Here is a 23596-nt window from a genome sequence, read left to right as displayed (position 1 = left end):
AATTACAGAGCAAATATGGAAAGGAGACCCCAGGCAATTTGGCTCCAGAGTACAACCTTTTAAACTAAGCTCCACCTCTATAGTTAGAAGAATATTAAGACCTTACTGGCTAATAAAAATTTTTAACATGCCTTAAAACGACACTTATATTTTTTATATTATAGCCAAAGTTTAAAGTATGTTGAAAACTTTGACATTTCAGAGTTAAAGGAGTATAAAAATATTCAATATTTGAATTATATTAACTCATCATTATTATTATCAGCACCTTATCACAGGACAGAAATGATTTCCGAATTACAACTTACACGTTTATCAATATCACCATGCTGAAGCTGCACAAACCGAGCACTGATGGCAGCAATATAGCTCTGTTGATTGGAGAAAGCAACTCGACCAGCACCTTTTGGGTATTTTAGCTCAGGATCTGTATCAATTCCTGCATAACAAACTCCACCATACAGCCGGTCCATGATCATAGCAAGTTCCACTTCAAAAGAAAAAGAAATTTAATGAAATGTGAGAGAACACAGTAAATCAACAACTGTTAAATGCTTTTTTAAAAAGTAAAAGTCAATTGGATACATAGTTTTGATACCATTGTAATTAACCTAGTTATTAATAAGTAGAGGCCCAGTGCATGAAATTTATGCACAGGTGGGGCCCCTAGGTCTGGCCGGCAATCAGGGCCTTTTGGGGCAGTCTTACCCAGATCTGATCGGGGCCGGGATGGCCAGGGCCTGCTGGACTAGGGGAGGGACCGCGGGAGGTTGGCTGTGGGAGCACACGGACTGGTTGACTGTTTGTTCTGGTCACTTAGACTTTTATATACATAGACTAGTGGCCTGGTGCACAAAATTCGTGCACATTAGAAGGGGATTAATTAGAGGAAATATTTTAATATTGCTATTTGCCCTTTCTCTATAATAGAAGTGTCAGAGATGAAAGAAATTAGTAAAATGTGTATGAAAATCTTCCTCCTGTCAGAGTATGGGGCACACCATGGGACCTAGAGTCAGGTCCCTGCCCACCCACTTGCGCCTCAAAATCACGGGAGACCCAGACCCGGCCAGCCACCCACCCCATTGGGCTAGATCCAAACCTGGCCAGTCCCACACTTGTCAAGTCCTGCTGGGCAGGGGTGCAGCCTCAGGTCCCCTGGCTCCATGCCAGGGTGGGGGATATGGCCTGAGGTTCCCAAGCCTGGGCCGGGGCACAGGGGGTGCGCCCTAGGTCCCTATCAAGCCCCACCAGGTGGGGGACGCGGCCTGAGATCCCCCGTCAAGCCCCGCTGGGCAGAGGGTGTTGCCTGAGGTCCCCCGGCCCAGCAATGGGGTGGGGGTCGCACCTTGAGATCCGTCGTCAAGCCCTGCTGGGCGGGGGCCGCAGCCTGAGGTCCCCCGGCCTGGTGCCAGAGAGAGGGGTGTGGCCTGATATCCCCCATCAAGTCCTGCCAGGTGATGGGCATGGCCTGAGGTCCCCCAGCCTGGCGCCAGGATGGGGGGCGCTGCCTGAGGTCCTCTGTCAAACCCCACTGGGGCAGGGGTGGGGGGGAGAGCACAGCCTCAGGTCCCTGCTGATTGCTCGTTAAGGCTCATTACGGGAACTCAGCCTCTGCTGTGGGTGCAGTCATCTTGTGTTACAGAACCACCCCACCATCCCCCATGGGCGCCGCCATCTTTGTGGCAGAGTGATGGTCAATTTGCATATTCCCTCTTTATTATATAGAAGAGGAGAGGAGAGAAGCAAAGCGGGAAGCCAACCATTATAGGCATGTCATTTGGACAGCTTCACCAGAAGCTACAACTTTACACTCCTCAGGAGACTGGACAAAGACAGATACATGCCCAGTAGAGTTGGGGGACTAGGGAAGGCACTTACTGTCAATCATACCTGGGAGCAGAGGTCACTGGCAAGAATGGGCGTGGCCACTGCAAGGGGGCAAATTTGGGATATTTAATCCCCTGAACAAAGGAATTCACTCTCTGTGTTCTTGGTTCCTCTTGCTGCTCTTGGGAATCTGGAGACTTGTGTGACTCTGGGCTTTGGGGCTCTCCTGCATTCACACCGCACAATGGACTAATAGACTGCAACTAGTCTGATGCTGAACGGGACCCAGCTCCAACACGGAAAGGAAACTCTGGACACTGACTCTGCTTCTAGCTTTACCGAAGGGATGTGATTCCACAGAAATGGAAATAAAGCTTTCTACCGTACCTCATCGTCCCAGGGGGCTTCCAGAAATGCTTATGCCAGAGGTACCCCCCTTCCACCTAATAACAGTTTAATGGTCTTTTTTTAAACCAATCCTTTCACTTTACACTAGGATCCCAATTGCTCTCACTACGGAAGAATTACTTTAGCAATTCTCCTCTCAACTTTCTGTACCACTGGTTTTTCTCTCTATATTGGGCCTTTCCCAATATACTGCAATTTGTCCCATCTTAAAAAATATATATATATATATCTTAACTCTATTTATTCCTCTATGTGATTGCTTCATTTCTCTGTTCCCCTAATTGCTAAAAAAAGTTTTCTGTACTCCCCAGTCTCTCGCTTCTCTTCTTTGTTCAACCATTCATAATCAAACATTCACCCCATAACTCCATTTTAATTGCTCCTGTCAAGGTCATCTCCCCCACTGTCAAGTTCAATGGTCAATCTACCTGTAAGCAGCATTAAATATATTTTCTCCATCTAGCTCCCAGGATACGTTATTCTACTAATTCTCCTTCTACTTCATTGTAACTCCTTCCTGGCTTTCCCTGCTAGTTCTTCCTCAACTCCTTTAGTTTTCAACATCAGAGTACCCCAGGTTTCAGTCATCCTTGGACTTCTCTACAATCGTGGCTTTGGTGACTTGATCCTGTGTCATGGCTTTAATTACCACTTGTCTGTTCTCAGCTGCTACATTCCTTTAGTCCAGGCCACCCTCTGGACTCCAGACTCATCTATGCAACTGTCTACTGGAAAACTCATTTTGTCAATTTCATAGACACTGCAACACTCAGTGTTTTCAAATGACACTCCTGATCTTCCACCATCCCATTAAACCTGCCCATTGAGTTTTTGCTGATTCAGTAAGTAAGCAATGGAAAAGATGAAGTTGCCAAGTCATGACTCTTGGCTTCATCTTCTTCCCGACTGTACATGTAATCCTGTGAACCCAATTTTCAAGCCATATCTAGAATCCAATCACCTCACCTCCATCACTAACATCCTGTTCCAATTTTCACCTGGATCATGGCAATAGCCTTATATCTTTGCTTCAGATCTTTCCCCCACCCAAAGTTTATTTGCAAAAGAGCAGCAACTATGAGTCTCTAAAAAAATATACAGGTTTCCCTCCTATCTGAAAGTGGAGGGTTCCCTATGGAAACTTTTGTAAAGGTTAGACTTATTTTTCTCTTTGTATTTCTTTTGGTTAGCCAAAACAGGTACTAGTTTAAATGTAATGTAAGTACTAATGTAAAAGTGAAGTAGCATCAAGTAAATCAGCTTTTGAAAGGCAGAGATACCTGTATTACATACCAATGGCTTAACTGAAATTTCTACTTAGGAGCTCTGAATGGTGCCATAGCTTTCAAAACCAAGACCCAAATCTTCCCTCCAACTGACTCCTTCTCCAGTGTTCCTTAACTTGTAAAAGGCACCAGTATCTACCTAGTGTCTTAAGACTGAAAGCAGAGATGCAACCTTTGCATTCCCTTACAGTAGCTGTTCACTTGACTCTTTCTCCACTACCACCACTAATCCAAGCCACCACTATCTGAATCCTGGACTTCCATAATAGGCAACTAAATCTGTCTACTATCTATTCTCAACTGGGCTCTCCCTCTGTGAGTCATTAAAGTCAACTTTCAAAAGTGCAAATGTGATCATGTTTCCTTCTATTGAAACTCTTCACTGGTTTTCCCTTGCTCTGAGAATAAAGACCAAATTAACCTATTAAACCTGTCTGTCCAGACTCCTGCTTATTTCTTCAGTCTTCTGTGTCTTTCCACTCACTCCTTATACCCCCAGGTCAGGCACTCTGGGCTTCTTTGGTCCCTCCAATGCATTCTGCTTCCCTCCACTGAAGACCTTTGAATATGCTGTTCCCTTTATCTGAGAACTCCTTATAACCTTCCTGACCACCCCAAACTACTTCTGTGCAATCTTTACAAGTCAGCTCAAATACAAGTATATTTAAAGCATCAGACTATATCACATTCTCTTGCCATATGTTCTTCTATTCCTTACAGTCTTTCCTTGTAGCAGTTATGTTCTATTACTATTTATATTTGAGAATGGTTCTTTAACCTAAATCTCCCATACTGGATGAAGATGCAGTAATGGAAGGCACTAATTATACTTTTACAGGATATATGGTATCCTAAAATGAGCTTGTACAGTGGACATTTACATCTATAATTACGTTTCTCTATGACATCTTCCAGTAAATCTCTGGTTCCTGGTTATTAACAACATACATTTATCACTTATCTAAAGTGATACTTTTTTAAATTCCAAATTTCTTCCTCAGATATGAAAATCAATCCACATAAAATAGACAGATCACAAATTCTCATATCTTAGCAAGTTACACTTAGGAAGTCAGAAGTATTTGAGTGGATTTTCCTTATGAGTCTGTTTGGAGTTAGCTATTAATATCGATAGAAAACTGCTCAATTCTCTAGTTACTTGATGGTTTCAAGAATGGTTCTCAGAATTCTGTAGTTAGCAACTATTGGAGCATGAGGAATCTGCCCCTCACCTGCCCAACACGCCATGTACACAACAGCTACCAAATATTTACTCAGCTAATTCATAAATGATTTTTTAAAGCACACAATTTGTTAGTATTCTACTTACCAGCTCTTAGTGGTCTAGGAACACCTCCAACAAAAATTGTTTTCCGTGGATCTAGAGGCTGAGAACCATCCATCACAAAATCACTATCACTTAAATTCCAAGGACGGATCTGAACCTATTAAGAAAAGGACATTATTTTATTGGGTCTTATTCGCTTTACAGCTTATGCTGTTTTGCAGCACTGGATTTTTCATTGTTTAAAATTTTGGATAGTAAGATTTAGAAACAAATTATCTAGGAACTATAAATTATTCAAACTGACATGGTGGTTTAATTGTTTTCCACTAACAATCACTTCAAAACGTTTTTGGAAAACTTTATCTTTGTAGCTTAGAGTTCATGTGGTGCTTACTTACTGGTTTGTCTTTGATGGTGGGACTGGAAACACACAGATAGAGTTTTCCATCTTCTTCAATGCAAGCGTCAATCAGTGCCTGAACTGAGCTCTCTTCTTGAAAGAGAAGGAACGCATAGCCTGTAATAATTATGAACAATGAGGCAATATGTTAAGGTAAGTGATTGCACCCCAAATTTCATTACTGTTTAGAAAATATAAGTTTTATTAAAGGAAAAAATCTTATAAATAGAGGTAGCATCATTATATTTTCTATAGAACACAATATACTATTGGAATGCCCATGAAAACATATACTCAGTAAATTAGCTACTTTATATGCAGCACTTACTATTAAGCACTGTGCTAAAAGTTTTACATTAACTATTTTATTTGATGCTCACAAGTCTGTGAAACATTATTCCCACTTTATAGAGAAAATACTGAGGTATCAAGTTGTTAATTACTTGTTCGACATCAGTCATATCAACAAGTAACTGGCTGAATAATTTCAAATTCTGGTCTGTCCCATTCTCTTTCTAGTAGTGATACTGCCTTCTCAAACCATTTGGAATGATTAATCAGTTGAAAATATTAGGGCCTGAAGTTTCCTATAAATGCCTTTCGGGTATGAAGATCTAGAGCACACTTTTGGACTACAGAACACTTGGAAAGGCCCAGGAATTTCCATACACAGAGAGAAAATTCCCCAGGCAACTTGACAACTTTCACATGATACTAAAAAACTATCTTAAGGAGGCTGGAATAAAACCGGTTCCTTCAGGGTGGGTCAGAACTTTTAAATCAAGTCTCAACTTGGACAAACAATTTTTTCAGTCTAGAAACTATTTAGACTTGTAAATCCAAGCTCTTGCTTAAATTCCTTTCATTGGGAAATACGCACTTTCTCCTTTCCTTGGGATACCAATTGTCAATCTTTAATCAGCCATGCATCCAGCAGGCAAAGCAGACTTCATTATAAAATGGCATCAACATTTACATTCCTGGTTTACTACTTTGTGATTTTCCCAGCAGTTGATAGCTATGAATGATCTAAAAACATCCCTTTCCTTGACAAGATTCCTGTGCAAACAAACATGGAGACTGCCACCCAGTTCTAATATGAAGAAGCCATCAAGCAGTCCATGCACATCTGTTCCAATAAACAAAGGGAAGCATGAGGTCATGTTTTACATAGAAATCAAAAACATTGCTTGCTGCCAACAATGGCTTTTACTGCCACAAAGGTCTGATGTGACACAGAAGTACTTCATTTTAATAAAATTACATTACTCGATTGCATAAATAAGACATCAAATGAACCCACACATATAGAAATTTCCAAAGGTACAATTATGCAAGATTAAGAAATGCATTTTAGAACTATTTTAATTACTAGAAGCAATTTAAACATGCTTGAAAAAAATTTTAAAAATAAAGACAGGTTTTTTTTAAGTGGAAGCTTTAATTTTGATACAAAGCTGAGCATTTGAGATATATAACTGTTTTATAATAATAAAGAGAATATAAGGCTAATTTACTAAAACAATATTTAAATTCAATATTTTAATGCTGCTTATGTTTTGTGATATTATTTTTTGATATAAGTTATTTTCACAGTACTTAACTTTAAAACAATATTTTAAATTCAAAATTTTTAATAGTGCTTAATTATTTTTGTGATTATTAGGGAAGAAATGTTTATATTACAAAAATTAATTAAGCAAACATGGCAAATAAACTATGATCTAGCTAAGGAAAGCCATTAAAGATGAAAATACTCTTACCAAAAACAAACCATCTATGGTTCTCTAGAATTTATTAGAGGAAGCTAATATTCACACAGATGAACCTCATATACTGCAAAGTGAAACATACATACATGTGTGGCTCAGTATCCAGGGCTCAAGTCACTGCCTTAATTATATGTTAGCTTCACAAACTGGATGCTTCTACAACCAGTGTTTTCCAAACCATGAAAAATTATGAATTACAGGAATGATAAAAATGCTTAAAGAACAAGGTTTGGGAATACTGGTTTTTGGCAATGGCTACAATTAACTATAATTATACAAAAAAACAAAACAAAACCCAAAACTATGATTTGCCATATTAATATATATATTTTTTGTTGTAAGTTTGAGGAAATCAACTGACAACCACCTCAAAAGCCACAATAACAGCCCTGGCTGTTGTGGCTCAGTTGGTTGAGCATCGCCCTTTACACTGAAAGGATGCCAGTTTGATTCCCTGTCAGGGTACATGCCCGGGTGGCGGGCTCGGTCACCCATAGGGAACGTGCAGAAGGTAGCCGATTGATGTTGCTCTCTCACATCAATGTTTCTCTCTCACTCGCACTCTACCTTCCTCTCTCTCTCTCTAAAAATCAATAAAAATATTAAAAACACACACAGTAACAATGACAACAGTCACAAAGACAGCAAGTATTCTGTTTCATTAAATTTGTGCCAACCCATTTTCCTAGGCTTATAGTTCACCATCCCCTTAAAAGACTATGAGATTCATGTAAAAATGTTTATGTCACCACAAAAAACAATTCTAATTCCTTTTTAAAACTATATTTCAATTCCTGCCTGGAACTCTGTTCAACAACTGTTTATCTAAGTTGCAAAGCACCTTTTAGATTTAGTTCAGTTTTAATAGAAAAGAAAACACTAAGTAATTTATATTGTCTCTTTTGCTTAGATATAATTGATTCCCTAGCAAATTTCAGCAATAAAAACCCTTACCTTTTGGTGGAAAATAGGACTTGCTTTCTGCTTTATGAGGCCAATCTACTACCAGAGGCCCAAATCTTCTGAAGCTAGCAGTAATTTCATCTAAGGAAAGTATAATAATATGCATTAGGAATTAATTTAATAATTCATTCTAAAACCCCATATTTTATAAGTTACTTTAAATATTTAACATTGAAAGTACCAAATGGCCTAAAATAAGCTAGAATATAAATACTAAAAACATGCTCAATATCCTTATTAAAATTATTCATAAAAATAGATATTTTGTCCAAATAAATTCGTTTTAAAGTAGCACATTTATCAGAATAATCAACATAAAATTATATGGATAATAATGAATATACAGACTACCAATCCTTAAATATCATGGCTTAAAAACATGCCAACATTATGTTAAATTAAATAAAGAGTTCAATTACTGCTTGACAAGTAAAATCTTGTAGAAAAAGGAATGCTGAAACAAGATGTGAAAAATCTATAATACTCATAAAATATACTACAGTCTGACACAGGTCAGGTAGTTTCATTGAAACACATATAGGCCAAATCCAATATATGCTCCAGGTAATTTCAGGCCATAGAAATCTTATTACATTGATTAATACACAGAATAATCTATTAGTTGTGAAAGAGAATAGCACCAAATCATCAACTAACCTTCATCAATATCTGGAGGGAGACCACCAACAAAAACTTTTCGAGAGAAGCGTTCTATTCGCTCTCCATTTTGATGAGCTGAGTAACATGTGGGTGAGTTTAAAACCCCAACTTGATCATTATGACCATCATCCAGCAAGCCATCATCGATTGGGAAGAGGGAAGAACGACCTAAAATATAAGAACAAATATAACTTGAATCTCAGATCTGAAAAAAGAGTAAAAACAGCAATGACAAATTCAAAGCCTTAACAATGAAGGTGACATATGCATAAAAGTGAAAGGAAATTCAGATAGTTTGAGGTTTTAATTAGTTAGATTCAAGAGAGAAGCAGTCTGAGAAATGACTTAGAAATAAACAGTAATATAACAATTAAACCACAAACATTAGGTCACTTCTAATTTTTATGGAAAGCAATAAGAATCTAATGTATGAGGATGGTCAGACTGGATATGTAACTGGAAGAACTTTTAGAAATTGGTAGCAGAAAGAAAATGACTAACTAGATAAGAGGACATAAAAAACCACTTGCAGACTACAGGAAGGGCAAAGGCATCAAGCATTACTTGCATATCATGTCTTCAATTAATTATACTTGTCAATTATATGAAAGGATAGGCAGGGCTTTTGCACATGTGCAAAACAGAAAGCCACTCCCTCTGGAATTGGTTTCGCAGCTGAGCTGGCCCTTTGGGAGTGCACCCTATTAGAGGGCACATCCTCTGCAGCAATCATGATGCTAGACCATGTGGGGACAAAGAAATAAAAGTGACCTGATAAATACACTCCCTGCTCTCCAGGAATGTACATCAGAAAAGATAAGAACTCTGTATGCAACTGGGGCACATATCCAAATGAAAACTTGCCAATGCTTCAGAAGTATGGTGGAGGGAGGGAGTAGTCTAAGCTTATAAATGGGTAATTTCTTAAATCCTCAAGTGAAACTGAATAGCATCTGTAGTGAAATTGGAAAGGTCGCAGTGCTTACTGAGAGCATTAGAAAGGGCAGGATATTTAAAAGTAAAAATATTGCCCTAACCGGTTTGGCTCAGTGGATAGAGCATCAGCCTGCGGACTCAAGGGTCCCAGGTAATATTCCGGCCAAGGGCATGTACCTTGGTTGCGGGCACATCCCCAGTAGGGGGTGTGCAGGAGGCAGCTGATCCATGTTTCTCTCTCATCGATATTTCTAACTCTCTATCCTCCCTCCTCTTTGTAAAAAATCAATAAAATATATTTTAAAAAAATAAATAAAAGTAAACCTATTTGTAGGGACATGGTTTTGAGTACATTTTTCAAGTGGGAGAAAAAAAACATAAGAGAAAGTAGGAAAAATAAATTTGAGAAGTAGTCAAGCTGGAAAAGCACTTTGAGGTGAGAGTACTCATCCTTGAATGCCAGTTTAAAGGAGATATTTCATTTAGTAGGTGAAGGATACAGGGGTTCAAGCAAGATGATAACTTTTTTCTTGTTCTTTAGTAAGACTTATCTTAACAAGTATTTGCTATCAGAAATAAGGACTAATAGAAAGCAAATGTCAATATTTTTTGAGATCAATGGAAAGACAGCTCTTCAAAATGAGCTGTTTTACTTTACAAAATAAACTTCATCAAGATCTATTAAAAACAATATTAATTGTAATTAAATGGTTCAACTTTCTAAAGTTGGACTTTAAATAAATAATTCTATATTTAAAAAAGGAATAATATAAGGTAGAGAAACAACATGAATGCTAATTTTTGATTAAAAATGACAGATCCAAATGTTATACTTATTTCAGATATGATAATACTTTGAAATTTATTTCACTTTAAAGTGTTCTAACATACATACAAATTTAGCAGTCCCATGAATACAACAAAGTCTTTCTAACAGATTTTTATCATAAGAAAAAATGTAGATCATAAATATTTAGGGTTCAAGAATGCATTGATGAAGGAAATCACTAGATAAGCAACCCAAATTAATTTGATTATAAAAGGGAACCACTAAATAATTATTCATGTCTTCCATTAGCAGTATATTTTAAACATATTTTCCAAGAATTATACACACATATATTTAGTGCATGAAAATGGCTGGTGATAAAGGTAAAATCATATGTGCTTAGAGACGTAGAATTTGTTTAAAATTGGATTTGGACTAAAATATTTACAATAGTTTTCAACCAAAATTAAATTACCTTTCTTCTTTTTTACTCTGAAACTAGGATATGTTTTCAGGTTTTTACACCCGAAAGAGTGAAACTGAACAATAATAAAAGCACAATATAAAATCTGTGGGATGTAGCAAAGCTACATATGGAGAGAAAAATCTGCATACTTAGCAGAAAATTTAGTTTTAAATGCATATTAGAGAACAAAAAATATTTAAAGTAATCCTAGTTTATGCCATAAAAAGAAAAATAGCAAATTAAAAACAAAAAGGATAAAAGGGAAAAAAAATGCAAAAAACATGACATAAAAAAGACTAACAGGCCCTAACTGGTTTGGCTCAGTGGACAGAGCGTCGGCCTGCGGACTAAAGGGTCCCAGGTTAAATTCCAGTCAAGGGCACATGCCCAGGTTGCCGGCTCGATCCCCAGTGTGGAGTGTGCAGGAGGCAGCCAATCAATGATTCTCTTGCATCATTGATGTTTCTATCTTTCTCTCCTCTCTTCCTTCCTCTCTGAAATCAATAAAAATATATTTAGACTAACAGAAAAATAACCAATAACTTATCAAATTTATATATCCCTAAGTTCAAGAAAGAAAACTCAAATTACGAATACTAGGTATGAAAAAGGGGACATCAATCAATATAATCTATGAACATTAAAAGGCTAAAATGGAAATATTATAAGCAACTATGCTAATAAATTCAACTAGAGGAAAGAAATTCGTTAAACAAATAAGCTTTGAAAATTGACACAAGAACGCACGCACACACACAAAATATATAAATAGATACAGAATTGGTAGAACAAAAAATGGCGACCAGCAATTCATTCACCACTAAAACCATCTATGGCTAAAGCTTTTTTTGTAGGAAGTTTGTTTTTAAATTATAGATTTCATATTTTTAATAAATGTAGAACTATTCACACACATGGATGTGTATAAACATACTATACACACAAATAAAAGGCAAATCAAAGTTTTGCAATAGGAAAAGATAGAAACAGAAAATATAACAATAAACATAATGTAATATGAGATTAGTTATAACTAAGATTACACTGAGCTTCTAACTCTGACTGTGGTGATTATGCTAATAATATGCCTAAACATTAATACTAATATTTGACTTTTCATATTTTTAGTCTTATGCTGGAAGCCCAGAATAAAGACATTTCCCAACATATCAATGGGTAAGGCAGGAAAGAAAAAAACATCTGCACAATTATTCAATTTATAGCTTGAAGCATGGTTCTTTGCTCTCAATGTATTATCCTGCTCTTTTATTTAATAAAACTTGTTCTAAAAATAAAAACAAGACAAATTATATGAATTAAGTATGAATAGGAATATTCACCCCATCTTAAAAGATCCAGAGATCATTCTATTAGGTAGATAACCCACTAGTGTGACTTTTATTTAATAGGCAAGGATAAAAAGACTATCAAAGAAAAGAAGTAGGTCCAGGACTGATCTCTCTCAAACATCACCTGCTTAATCAGATATAATTACTTATCAAATCAAGCATGTTTCTCCAAAGAACTTAGAATGAAATTATAAGGTACATTTATCACTTTAAAATATTTTGCCCCAATAATAGGTTTGTTTTTTTCTCATAGAGGATGTAATAAGATATGCAAACTGAATAGAAAGGGGGGAAATGAGTAAAAAATAGGAAGAGAACCAGGTTACTTCTAGACCTTTCTGAGTCATTCCTTTGGCATGTTTTTTTTTTTATATTACGGTATAAAATATTTTCAAATTCCTATCAAATCTACCAATAACTATTTCTAATGGGCATTCTTTTCATCTGACCATCAAAATAAAAATTTTAAAGAAGACTTCTACTATTCATAGAATATCAACTAAAAAAAATACTGAATGCCATATAATTTGAGAGGAAAATTCAGGCATTATATCCTCCCATAAGCTAAATAAGTGTGATAACTATCACTTCTGTCCCAAAGAAAGCTTCTACTTAAAACATGAGAGTCCTCTTTCTTCCAATACTGGAGGCAGCTTGAAAGCAGAGGAAATCTTTATAGCTCTCAGAGGATAGAGATATTTAGGAGTAGTAGCAAGTTCCTATCTAAAAGGAGAAACTGCTGCTTTTCCTTAATATTATAACCATAGTCTACAATACAGAACTGAGATGAAAGAAGACAAATAACGTGACAGTCTGTTCACTTCCTCCTAAGAACTTCCTAGATCATGACATTTACAATGGCATATGCCTAATAAGACTAAACATAAATTGTTAAGGCTAATTAGATAAAAAGTATATAATAAGAAAATAATCCTAAATTGCTCTATAGTTTCAAAAATACTTTAAAATCACAGCTTGGTAAGTGGATCTTTTTGCAAGAGAACTGAAGCTCCATATTAAAACAGTACAGCGAAATGAGACAGTCCATAGATATGAAAATAGACACTAAAATTCTAAACTTTCCCTCTCTTTTCTCAGTTGCTAATAACAATCTTTAGAAAGTTATTTAGGTTGTTTTCTATAGCTCTAATTTTTTAGATAGAAAACTAAAGAATCAAAAAATTCAGTCAAGCATTTGAAGCTTCAGATTCCAAAAATGATGTTAAATTCAGACAAAGTAAAATATAAAACTATAAATCCTACTTAAGAATTCAAAATACCAGTTTCTGTCCTCAGCGGTGGCAAATACTTTTTCTTGTTTGTTTTCAAAGCACATGCACTCATGACTAGATAAAAAGAATTGAAGCACTCACACACATGTAATATTTATGAAAAGGCACTATTATTGTCTATTCTCCATTGCTCAAGGGGGATTTTAGGGGTCAAGGAAAATCCTTTCTATTTAGTTTGCACTTTTAACAACTATGTAAATATCATGATTATCGCTCACTTTAAGAATAATGTAGTAGTATAAAGTTACTTTTACTACTTCTCCTGACAAAGACATTTTCCCCTCTCAAATTCTGCACTAAAAAAAAAAAAAAAAGGCCAAGTTTAAGCCACAGAAACTGTCAGCTGCTTTCCTAGAATGTTTATTAGTCCAGCATCACACAGTTGTAGCTTTTTCCTTAAGATAATAAGAACCCTGAAGGGAAGACTACTGTGTGTGTGTGTGTGTGTGTGTGTGTGTGAGAGAGAGAGAGAGAGAGAGAGAGAGAGAGAGAGAGAGAGAGAGAGAGAGAGAGAGAGAGAGAGAGAGAGAGAGAAAGTTTTGTGTGTTAGAAGGAAGGGAGGAGTGTGTGGGGGAGGATTATATTCTTAGAAGACAGAGAATATTAGCAACATGATTTCTATATATCAGTGTCAATTTGTTATTTTCAACTGGGTCAAACATTAAAATAATAAACTCGATACATAAATCATATACCATAGCTTAGGTAATCAGTTATAGATTTAGAGTAGAAAAATCATATTGCATGTCATCTTCACTAGTATGGATTAAACATATTTCTTAAACAAACTATAAATGACAGCTTTATTTTAAAAGATAAAATACCTTTAAAAAGAGTTAAAATCTGGACAGTTTAAAAGGGATACTTTTATTAAATAACCTTATTAGTATGAAATGTTCTTTAAAGGTTAAGAGATTTAGATTGGAAATTTTGATAAGTGCTCAAATCAAAATACAATTCTTCTGTGAGTTTTCAGACATCACATAAGAAATCTGTGATAATTAATACAACATTGATCAGTAAAACCCAATTAGAAACAGTTATACCATAGCAAACAGAAATGAATTACCTCGTCTTCTCCCATAACTCCTTGCTGCATGTAAACAAAGGACAAATTGTAAAATGTCAGAACTAAAAATAAGCCCACATATACAAATATTTGTGATATGAAAAGTTTTGTGGGCATCTGAAAAATTAGTGCTACTTTGTTTTCAAAGCTACAATAATACCAATATATAACATATGCATGGTGTTTTACCATTTACAGAGCACTTTTATTACATATCTCACCTGAACTGTATAAAAACTGTGAAATTAAAAGGAAATATACATTTTATTCTCATTTATGTTAAAATTCATGAATAAGTATTTGTTTCATCAGAGCAGGATAGGAATATGTAACACTTTACAGTTAAACAGCATCACAAATAATTTTTCCAATGAATGGCAACAATTTGAATTAAATCCTCATTTTCCTACTTATTATATATAGCATATATAGTCCAACAAATAATTATTCAGATTCAATTCACATTATACCAAACCCTGCTTGGAAAAAGTACTGAAGACACAGTAAATCAATCAATCCATATTCAAACTTGCTTAGTTGAAGAAATTATCAATGACATACTATAGCTAATAATGTTTTCTATTCTTTTAGTACATTTTATAACAGCTCTCTAAAGTGTTTATGTCTTTACATCTGAGATAATAGGGATTCAGATACAGACTATTATTGGTATTATCATAGAATAGTAGGTATGTTAAATACTGTAAAGTATAAATTAGTAAGATATTTTAATCTGTGACTAGCAGTTTATATAATTCCTTCTGAAGAAAAAAATACTGCAATTTATTTTTCATAAGAAACTACCAGTTAGATAAAATTCACAACTCGTTTTTAAATAACTCCTCTCCCCCAAATCTGAGTATACAGTAAGTACTTTTACCCTGAAATTGATATATAGAACCAAGGCAGTAAACAAAAAATGATTGTTGAATTTCAGATCTTATTTCATGTTCACAGTGTCTTAGGCCTGGGAAAAATTGATATTGAATAAATCTCAAATCGAGATATATATTACAGTTATCAGAAATGTCTCCTTAAAAGTATAAAACTTAAAGACCAAAAGAAAACATTTCATCTCATTAAATATATTCTACTAGAGGCCCGGTGCATGAATTCATGCATGGGGGGGGGGGGGGATGAACCATGGAGGTTGGCTGGCCAGGGGAGGTTGGGACTGCAAGAGGGATGAAGGGAGGTTGGCTAGCTGGGGGAGGGACTGGGGGAGGTTGGCCACTGGCCCCAAGAAGGGAGCCGGCCCTTGGTCCCCCTGGGAAAGGGGCTGCATCCACTGCCACCCACCCCCGGTTTACTGTCCCAGCCCCGGCCCCAGGGCCCCAGCGGGGTCGGGAGAGGAAGCAATGGTTGCTGGGCCAGGTGCGGAAGAAACAGACACAGATCCCAGACACCCCTGCTGGCGCCCTGCCACCATACAGTTCCCCGCCTCCCCCCACCCCTTCCCTCACTGCCACACCCGCCACTGTGGCAGGCGGGTGGCCCCCAGGGAAGTGAGAGGACTGGAGCAAGACAAACTCTTGTGTTGAGCGCTGCCTTTCAATAGATGGCAGCAAGGAGCTGCTCTGATACATACAAAACCCTGACCCAAGCAGGTCTCTATGAATGATTTAGCACCAGGGGCTGATTGGTATTATCATAGAATAGTAGGTATGCTAAATCTTATAAAAGTATAAATTAGTAAGGGGGGAGGGGCCATGGGAGGTTGGCTGTGGGAGCACACTGACCACCAGGGGGAAGCTCCTGCGTTGAGTGTCTGCCCCCTGGTAGTGAGCATCATAGCGACTGGTTGACCGGTCGTTCCGGTCATTGGGTTGTAATGGTCACTTAGGCTTTTATATATATACTAAATTCCCGGTGGACAAAAATTTGTGCACTCCAGGGGTCCCTCAGTCCGGCCTGTGCCCTCTCACAGTCTGGGACCCCTTGGGGAATGATCACCTGCTGGCTTAGGCCCGCTCCCCGGGGGATTGGGCCTAAGCTGGCAGTCAGACATCCCTCTGGCAGCCCGGGAGCCCTCAGTGGATGTCCACTTGCCAACGGGGAGCAGACCTAAACTGCAGTCGGACATCCTTAGCGCTGCTGAGGAGGCAGGAGAGGCTCCCACCACCACTGCTGTACTGGCAGCCGTCAGCCTGGCTTGTGGCTGAGCAGAGCTCCCCCTGTGGGAGCGCACTGACCACCAGGGGGCAGCTCCTGCATTGAGCGTCTGCCCCCTGGTGGTCAGTGTGTGTCATAGTGACCAGTCATTCCCAGTTGTTCTGCTGTTAGGGTCAATTGCATATTACTCTTTTATTATATAGGATAGAGGCCTGGTGCATGGGTAGGGGCTGGCTGGTTTGCCCTGAAAGGTGTCCCGGATCAGGGTGGGGGTCCCACTGGGGTGTCTGGCCAGCCTGGGTGAGGGGCTGAAGGCCATTTTCAGACTGGCCACACTCCCTTCAAGGAGGGGGGTCCTGCTGGGGTGCCTGACCAGCCTGGGTGAGTGGCTGATGGCTGTTTGCAGGCTGGCCACGGCCCCCAGCCACCCAAGCTCCCAGTGGAGGCTGGCTGGAAGCAGGTATCTGGGATTAATTTATCTTCTATAATTGAAATTTTGTTGCCTTGAGCGGAGGCCACAGCTGGCCAGGGCAGGTGGGAAGCTTGGCTTCCTCCATTGTGGGGTAACCAAGCCTCCTGCTTGCTCCAGCTTCGTGGCTGCCAGCTGTCATCTTGGTTGGGTTAATTTGCATATAGTTGCTCTGATTGGCTGGTGGGCATGGCTTGGGTGTAGCGGAGGTGCGATCAATTTGCATGTTTCTGTTTTATTAGAATATATATGTGTGTGTGTGTGTGTGTGTGTGTGTGTGTGTGTGTGTATATATATATATATATATATATATATGTTATTGAAGTTTTCAAAATGCATTTTAAATTTTATACCAAGGCTTTAATATAAGGTATCTATAAGGTGAGAATATAGCATTAGTTCCCCTGTAATAAAAAGGGAACAAATAAATTTGTCAACTTAGTCATTTACAGTTCAAGAAATAAGTAAAAAAATATATAAGGTTTACATCAGTCTTTTATGGAAAATAACTTCATTTGAAAATCTTTCATTCTACTATCTTTATCCTATATAATAAAGAGGTAATATGCAAATTGACTGTCACACCCTTGCACAAGATGGCCAACCCCATGTGGTCAAAGATGGCTGCCCCCATGTGGTCACAAGATGGGCACCACAAGATGGCCAGCAGGAGAGGGCAGTTGGGAGGGACCAGGCCAGCAGGAGAGGGCAGCTGGGGGTGACCAGGCCTGCAGGGGAGGGCAGGTGGGGGCAACTGTACCAGCAGGGGAGGGCATTTATATAGGGAATAAAACTATTCTCAAGTTTAAGTCACATTACAAATTTTGATGAAGTTCATAATCTGGCACATAATTCTTAACTTACTGAAAATTATTGATACCATAACCAGTTTATGTTCTTAGCTGAAACTGCTCAATACTAAAACAGCGAAAATAAATGCAAGTGTTCACAGCACCTTAGATTTCATCTCATTCCTGGGCTTGAACACAATTATTTAGAAAATTTCTCCAACTATCTCATACTGAGGAATTTTAGAATCCTACAGAGTTATTCCACTTGTTTTTTGGACAACTCTCAGATTCCAAGTCTCTTCATTACCAGAAATAGAACTGACTGCACATGGAGTTAAACCATGTGAAACATTTCCTATTCCTTGTCATGGAAATAACCAATCTGCTGCCATCACCCGAAACAATGATGGGTGTACTCATTTCCTACCAATGTTTCTACGTGAATTTCTGGGGTATATTCTGCTATAACTTTATCAGAAAACCTTAGGGAGAAAAAATTCAGTAAATTACTATCTATTATGTTTTTAAAAAGTCTTCTTTAAACAATATACTCCTCCAATCTCATTTATAATATGATTTAGAAAAAAGTGAGTACTTTTTTTAAGTATTAAAAACTGTATTTAGAACATAAAATTTCAGGTACATTATAAAAATACTTCATACAAAAATGGGGAATTGGCTATTTAAAATACATGTATAAATATATATTTTTGTGTGTATACACATGAATGTTAAAATAATATTATGTATTTACATATATATCTTTTCTTTCCTTTAATGAAAATAATAAGAGGGGCTGTAAGAAATGCCTGAAGACCTTTCCTATGCAAGTGGCTTTACAATTTGGTCCTGGGTTACCAATATTATAATTAGGTTCTAATCCATAGCTACAAAAAACAAACATGCCCTAACAGGTTTGGCTCAGTGGATAGAGCGTCAGCCTGCGGACTCAAGGGTCCCAGGTTCGATTCCGGTCAAGGGCATGTACCTTGGTTGAGGGCACATCCCCAGTAGGGAGTGTGCAGGAGGCAGCTGATCGATGTTTCTCTCTCATCGATGTTTCTAACTTTCTAACTCTCTATCTCTCTCCCTTCCTCTCTGTAAAAAAAATCAATAAAATATATTTAAAAACAAACAAACAAACAAACAAAAAAACAAATAATTCTAGCATTCTTTTTAGGGTCTTTTGCCCATATGTATTGGCTCTTAGCTCAGTTGTGGTACTTGAGTTACTACAGCAGGAGGAAGTGACAGATAAACATATCAAATCAGCTGGAAATACTTAAAGGTTAAAGTTACCTTGGTGTGAAACTAAAAAAAAAAAAATTATTATTTCTTAACTCTAAAATCTTGAGCCATAACCCAGGAGAAAAATATACCACCCCCCAACTCTTATCATAATCCTATTCAAGATCCAAAATAAGTCTGTTGTCTACACTCACTTCCATCAGCATAAAAAAAGAACTAATTACATGCTTAAGTTTCTATGTTTGTGACTTAATATAGTCCATTTAGAGTTTCTGCCTTCAGAAATAGAATTTCGTTTCTGAGTAAATTTTCTTAAAAGAAACATAACTTCTTTCCTCCCAAAAGCACATCAAGCTCTTGATTACAAACATGGTTCTAAGTGGCTAATAACTGCATATTGCATATTTTAATTTCAAACTATGCTGCTAATCCCATCCTCCCATACTTCTACTCTATCTGTTCTCGTTTTGAAAAACCATATGCATTAATAAAAATACTACTTTCCTTGATGCAGGGGTTAAGGGGAAAACATAATTCAAACAGAAACCAATACTTGAATGTTCTGTACTACTATGAAAAAGAGAGTATTTCTGTTTCGTATTTTTTTTACTATTGATAATAAGACGTGTAAGATTTATAGACCTATAGAAATATAAACATTCAAGCTGTCATTCTGACTTCAAAGTGTACTTAACCTTTGGTTTTTAAGCAATCTACCAACTCCTATGCAAGGAGACTTTCCTAAAAAGCCTCTGGATGTTCCAGTTGGACTCCTACAACGTTTGGATTACTCAATAGTGGCAGAGTCTCCACCAGTCAATTCCACTTGATTTCCACTTGATTTGAGGACTATGGTCTGTTCAGAAGTAGGAGCTGCTTGCAGTTATATTTCTTTAGCATTTTTTGTTGTTACAATTAAAAAAAATTGATACAACTTCATGAGACATATGGGTGTGGGATTATACCTCTTTTACTCTATCTGCGTTAACAGAGGCTCGGAGTTAAAGATTTATCAGAGGTACATCATAGTTTTACCAACTTCCTGACCTTTATCCCATACCTTATTTGTCCCTTAATTAAAGGAATATTTAAAAGTTTAACCATAACACTAATTAACTAGGAAGATAGGATCATAAAACCTTTATAATGTTCGCCTTATCTGCATAACAACTATACTATTTATATATTATTCTTTATTAAATGGACACAAGCCTAGTACTACTGGAACATCACAGATTTCTGCCAGTTCTGTATTTTCTAAAGAATGACCTTAATTTGTAATGCATTTATTTTAATGCATATTTGTGTACCATCAAAAGTCATTGTAACACGGGCAAGCACACCACTCTTTAGGAAACTGCCTGAGTAATTTTGCTTTTATTGACCCAAATTTGTCCCTATATAGCTTCTTCAAAATGGTTCTGGTTTGGCTTTCTGCAATAACAAAAAACAAGCCTCCTTTGTTCATTATATATAACATCCTTCAAATAATTGAAAATATAAGTTTATGCTTTCTTTAATTTTAAATTATTCAAAGTAAACGGATCCAACTCCTTTTTCTATTAATAGGACATGATTTTTACTCTTTAAAAGTGATTTTTGTCACTGTTCATCATCACCCACTGCCACAGATAACGTTTCCTTCCAGGAACTGTTCCAGATACATACTTTACATGAATGAATGCTTTCACTTCTCAAACAATCCCTTGGGGCAGGCAGCATGCTCTCTCTTAGACAGAAAGAATCTGAGTCAGGGTGAAGTTAGGTAAGTTGCCCAAGGTCACATAGCTAGAAAGGGCAAATTTGAGCTTAAGCTCAGAGAATCTGGCTCCAGAGTCTGTGGTACCAACCACTATGAACTACTATTAAACTACCACACAAAATATTAATGTATTATTAAATATCTATTTTCAAAGTAAATAATATTAGCTATGCTTATTGGTTAAATAATACAACTTATTTAATCAATTGTCTTATAGTTAAATCTCTGACATACTAGAGTGTAATTATTTTAGAAGCAGCTCTATGCATGAGATCTACACTTTTTTTAAACAGTCAATAATATCCTAATACATAAAAACCCTGGGTCGTAACGATCAGTAACGACCGAGGCTCGACCTACCGGAAGTCAATCCTGCAGTCACAGCACTGATTGCTTCCGCTGCAGGTGCGGTGCCCCAGCACTGACTGCTGAGGGGGCTGCGCATCAGGGCCAGAGAGAGGCCTGAAGAGAGAAGCAGGGACTAATCCGTTGCCTCTGTGGCAGCTTTTTATCAAAAAAGCTTTTGATCTTTCTCTCCCAGTCTGGCCAGCAGCAACTCCTCCATTTCTTTCCAGGCCTCCACCAGGGCTTCTGATCAGTCCTGCCTTTCTGATCAGGCCCCATTGATAGGCCCAGAGATGCTGACTGGCATAGGAACTGACCAATCAGAACCAAATGTGGGTGCTGTGGGGAGCCAATGGCTGCCTAAGAGGCAGAGCTTTTGATGCTGACTGGCATAGAAACCGACCAATCAGAACCAAATTTGGGTGAATGTAAGGGAGCTAATGGCTGCCTAGGAGGTGGAGCTTTTGATGCTGACTGGCATAGAAACCGACCAATCAGAACCAAATCTGGGTGCTGTGGGGAGCTAATGGTTGCCTAGCAGGCGGAGCTTTTGATGCTGGCATTGAAACCGACCAATCAGAACCAAATTGGCCAGCAGAGGAGGGCAGTTGGGGGCGAGATCAGGCCTGCAGGGGAGGGCAGTTGGGGGTGATATCAGGCCGGCAGGGGAGGGCAGTTGGGGACAACCAGGCCAGCAGGGGAGGGCAGTTAGGAGCGATCAGGCTGGCAGGCAGAGGCAGTTAGGGGCAATCAGGCAGGCAGGCAGGTGAGCAGTTAGGAGCCAGCGGTCCCAGATTGCAGCCGGACATCTCCCAAGGGGTTGCCAATAGGAGAGGATGCAGGCTGGGCTGAGGGAACCCCCCCTCCGTGCACGAATTTTGTGCACCGGACCTCTAGTTTAATAATAATTTACCATAGGTAGAGGCTTGTTATTAACATCACTTAATTTCCACATTTCTCAGGGAGACAATTTGTTAAAAATATAGTTGAATTACAAGCTGTTACAAACTACCTCAAAAAAATTCCCCTTATGTTTTAGTGCCCTTTGCCTACTTTTCTCGTCAATAAATCTTGATGTCTACAAAAATCTATTTAAATTTTTAATATTCGAATACTTCTTTATCCTATAAATATACCCAATTTTCTGACTCTTGCTTCCCCCTCTTAACCAATGATCTCCAAATGAGCAAAATGAATGTTTTCTCTTTGAATAAAACTGTCTCTGCTACCCTAAACACATTTTAATGTCCTAGCTTCATGATCTTTTATCTGCACCGTCTCTTACCAGAAAAAGTTCAGAATTTTCAGGATGCTTTACTGAGTATGTATTGTGGCCATAAAGTGGCAGACTATGAAGACTGCTCACATGATTAAAAAACAGATTTGCCCACAAGATGCACCTCTTTCCTGAAACAAAATGTACTTGTTTCTACTATGTGATGAAACATTTTCAATCTAACATCTAGATTACTTAGAAAAATTTAAGCAACTGATAAAATAAATTCATTTAATTATGTTTAGTCTAACCAAAAGTTTAAGTTGTAAAAACAGTTCAGCAACTAAGCCCTTTGCTCACACATAATTGACATATTCTAATGTGATTACAATATACTTCTAAATTTTCCTAGCTTATTACACATTTAACAATCTAAGAACATCTGTGAATGATCTAACAGATTATCTCAAATGGATTTTCCTTCAGATGGATTTTGACAGATTATGTGAAACATTTGTAAATTCAAAATTTTCAACTGAATTGCTTTGTTTAGAAGTTAATATAGAAATGTGAATGATCATTATTTATCACAAAGAATATTTTTTAAAGTGTTTAAAGAAGTAAGGATCAATATATAAATAATTTATTGTTACCTAAATCTATCATTATTTTATAATTCAAGCCACAAGAATAAGAAAAATTATTATCTATTTTCAGTTTTATAAACTCAATTTCAATAATATAAGTTATAGTCATAGATTTAAAGGTCAGAGACCAGCTACTCAAATAATGTTTTTTTTTAATTCTGTGGTAGAAAAACAGTTGAATGAAGTCCTGGAATTTAAGTTCTAGTACCAGAAGGTCAAAGTCTATATAAACACTGTGATTCACTGGATTAATAAACTTGGCCTAGTGGACTGTTTTTGAGGTCCAGGGTGGACGCGGCTTCAGTGTAGAGTACACAGTCTGGCCCCGGAAATAGAACCTTGACAGTTCTACCTCTAACTGTCCTTACAAACCTTCACTGATAGATAACCTAGTGCTCAGACTAAGCTGACGTGTGGTGGGCAACTCAATACATAATGGTCAAACACAATGAACCGATCACCATATCTAATGCTTTAGTTACTCTCTCATTCGAAAATCCATTCCACCTTGACATTCT

General features: G+C 37.5%; 1 protein-coding gene across 1 annotated transcript in view; it reads right to left on the bottom strand.

Annotated features, from left to right (window-relative positions):
* Window positions 1-23596, bottom strand: part of CPEB2 (cytoplasmic polyadenylation element binding protein 2) — a 69139-nt gene that overhangs the window by 7927 nt on the left and 37616 nt on the right. Inside the window, 6 exon segments of the mRNA XM_014462512.2 lie at window positions 309-490; window positions 4855-4969; window positions 5211-5329; window positions 7939-8028; window positions 8605-8775; window positions 14489-14512. Coding sequence (XP_014317998.2) covers window positions 309-490; window positions 4855-4969; window positions 5211-5329; window positions 7939-8028; window positions 8605-8775; window positions 14489-14512 — 701 coding nt within the window.

The sequence above is a fragment of the Myotis lucifugus genome, unplaced genomic scaffold (genome assembly GCF_000147115.1).
Source record: "Myotis lucifugus unplaced genomic scaffold, Myoluc2.0 scaffold_183, whole genome shotgun sequence".
Lineage (NCBI taxonomy): Eukaryota > Metazoa > Chordata > Mammalia > Chiroptera > Vespertilionidae > Myotis > Myotis lucifugus.
This window is presented reverse-complemented; position numbering and strand designations above follow the sequence as displayed.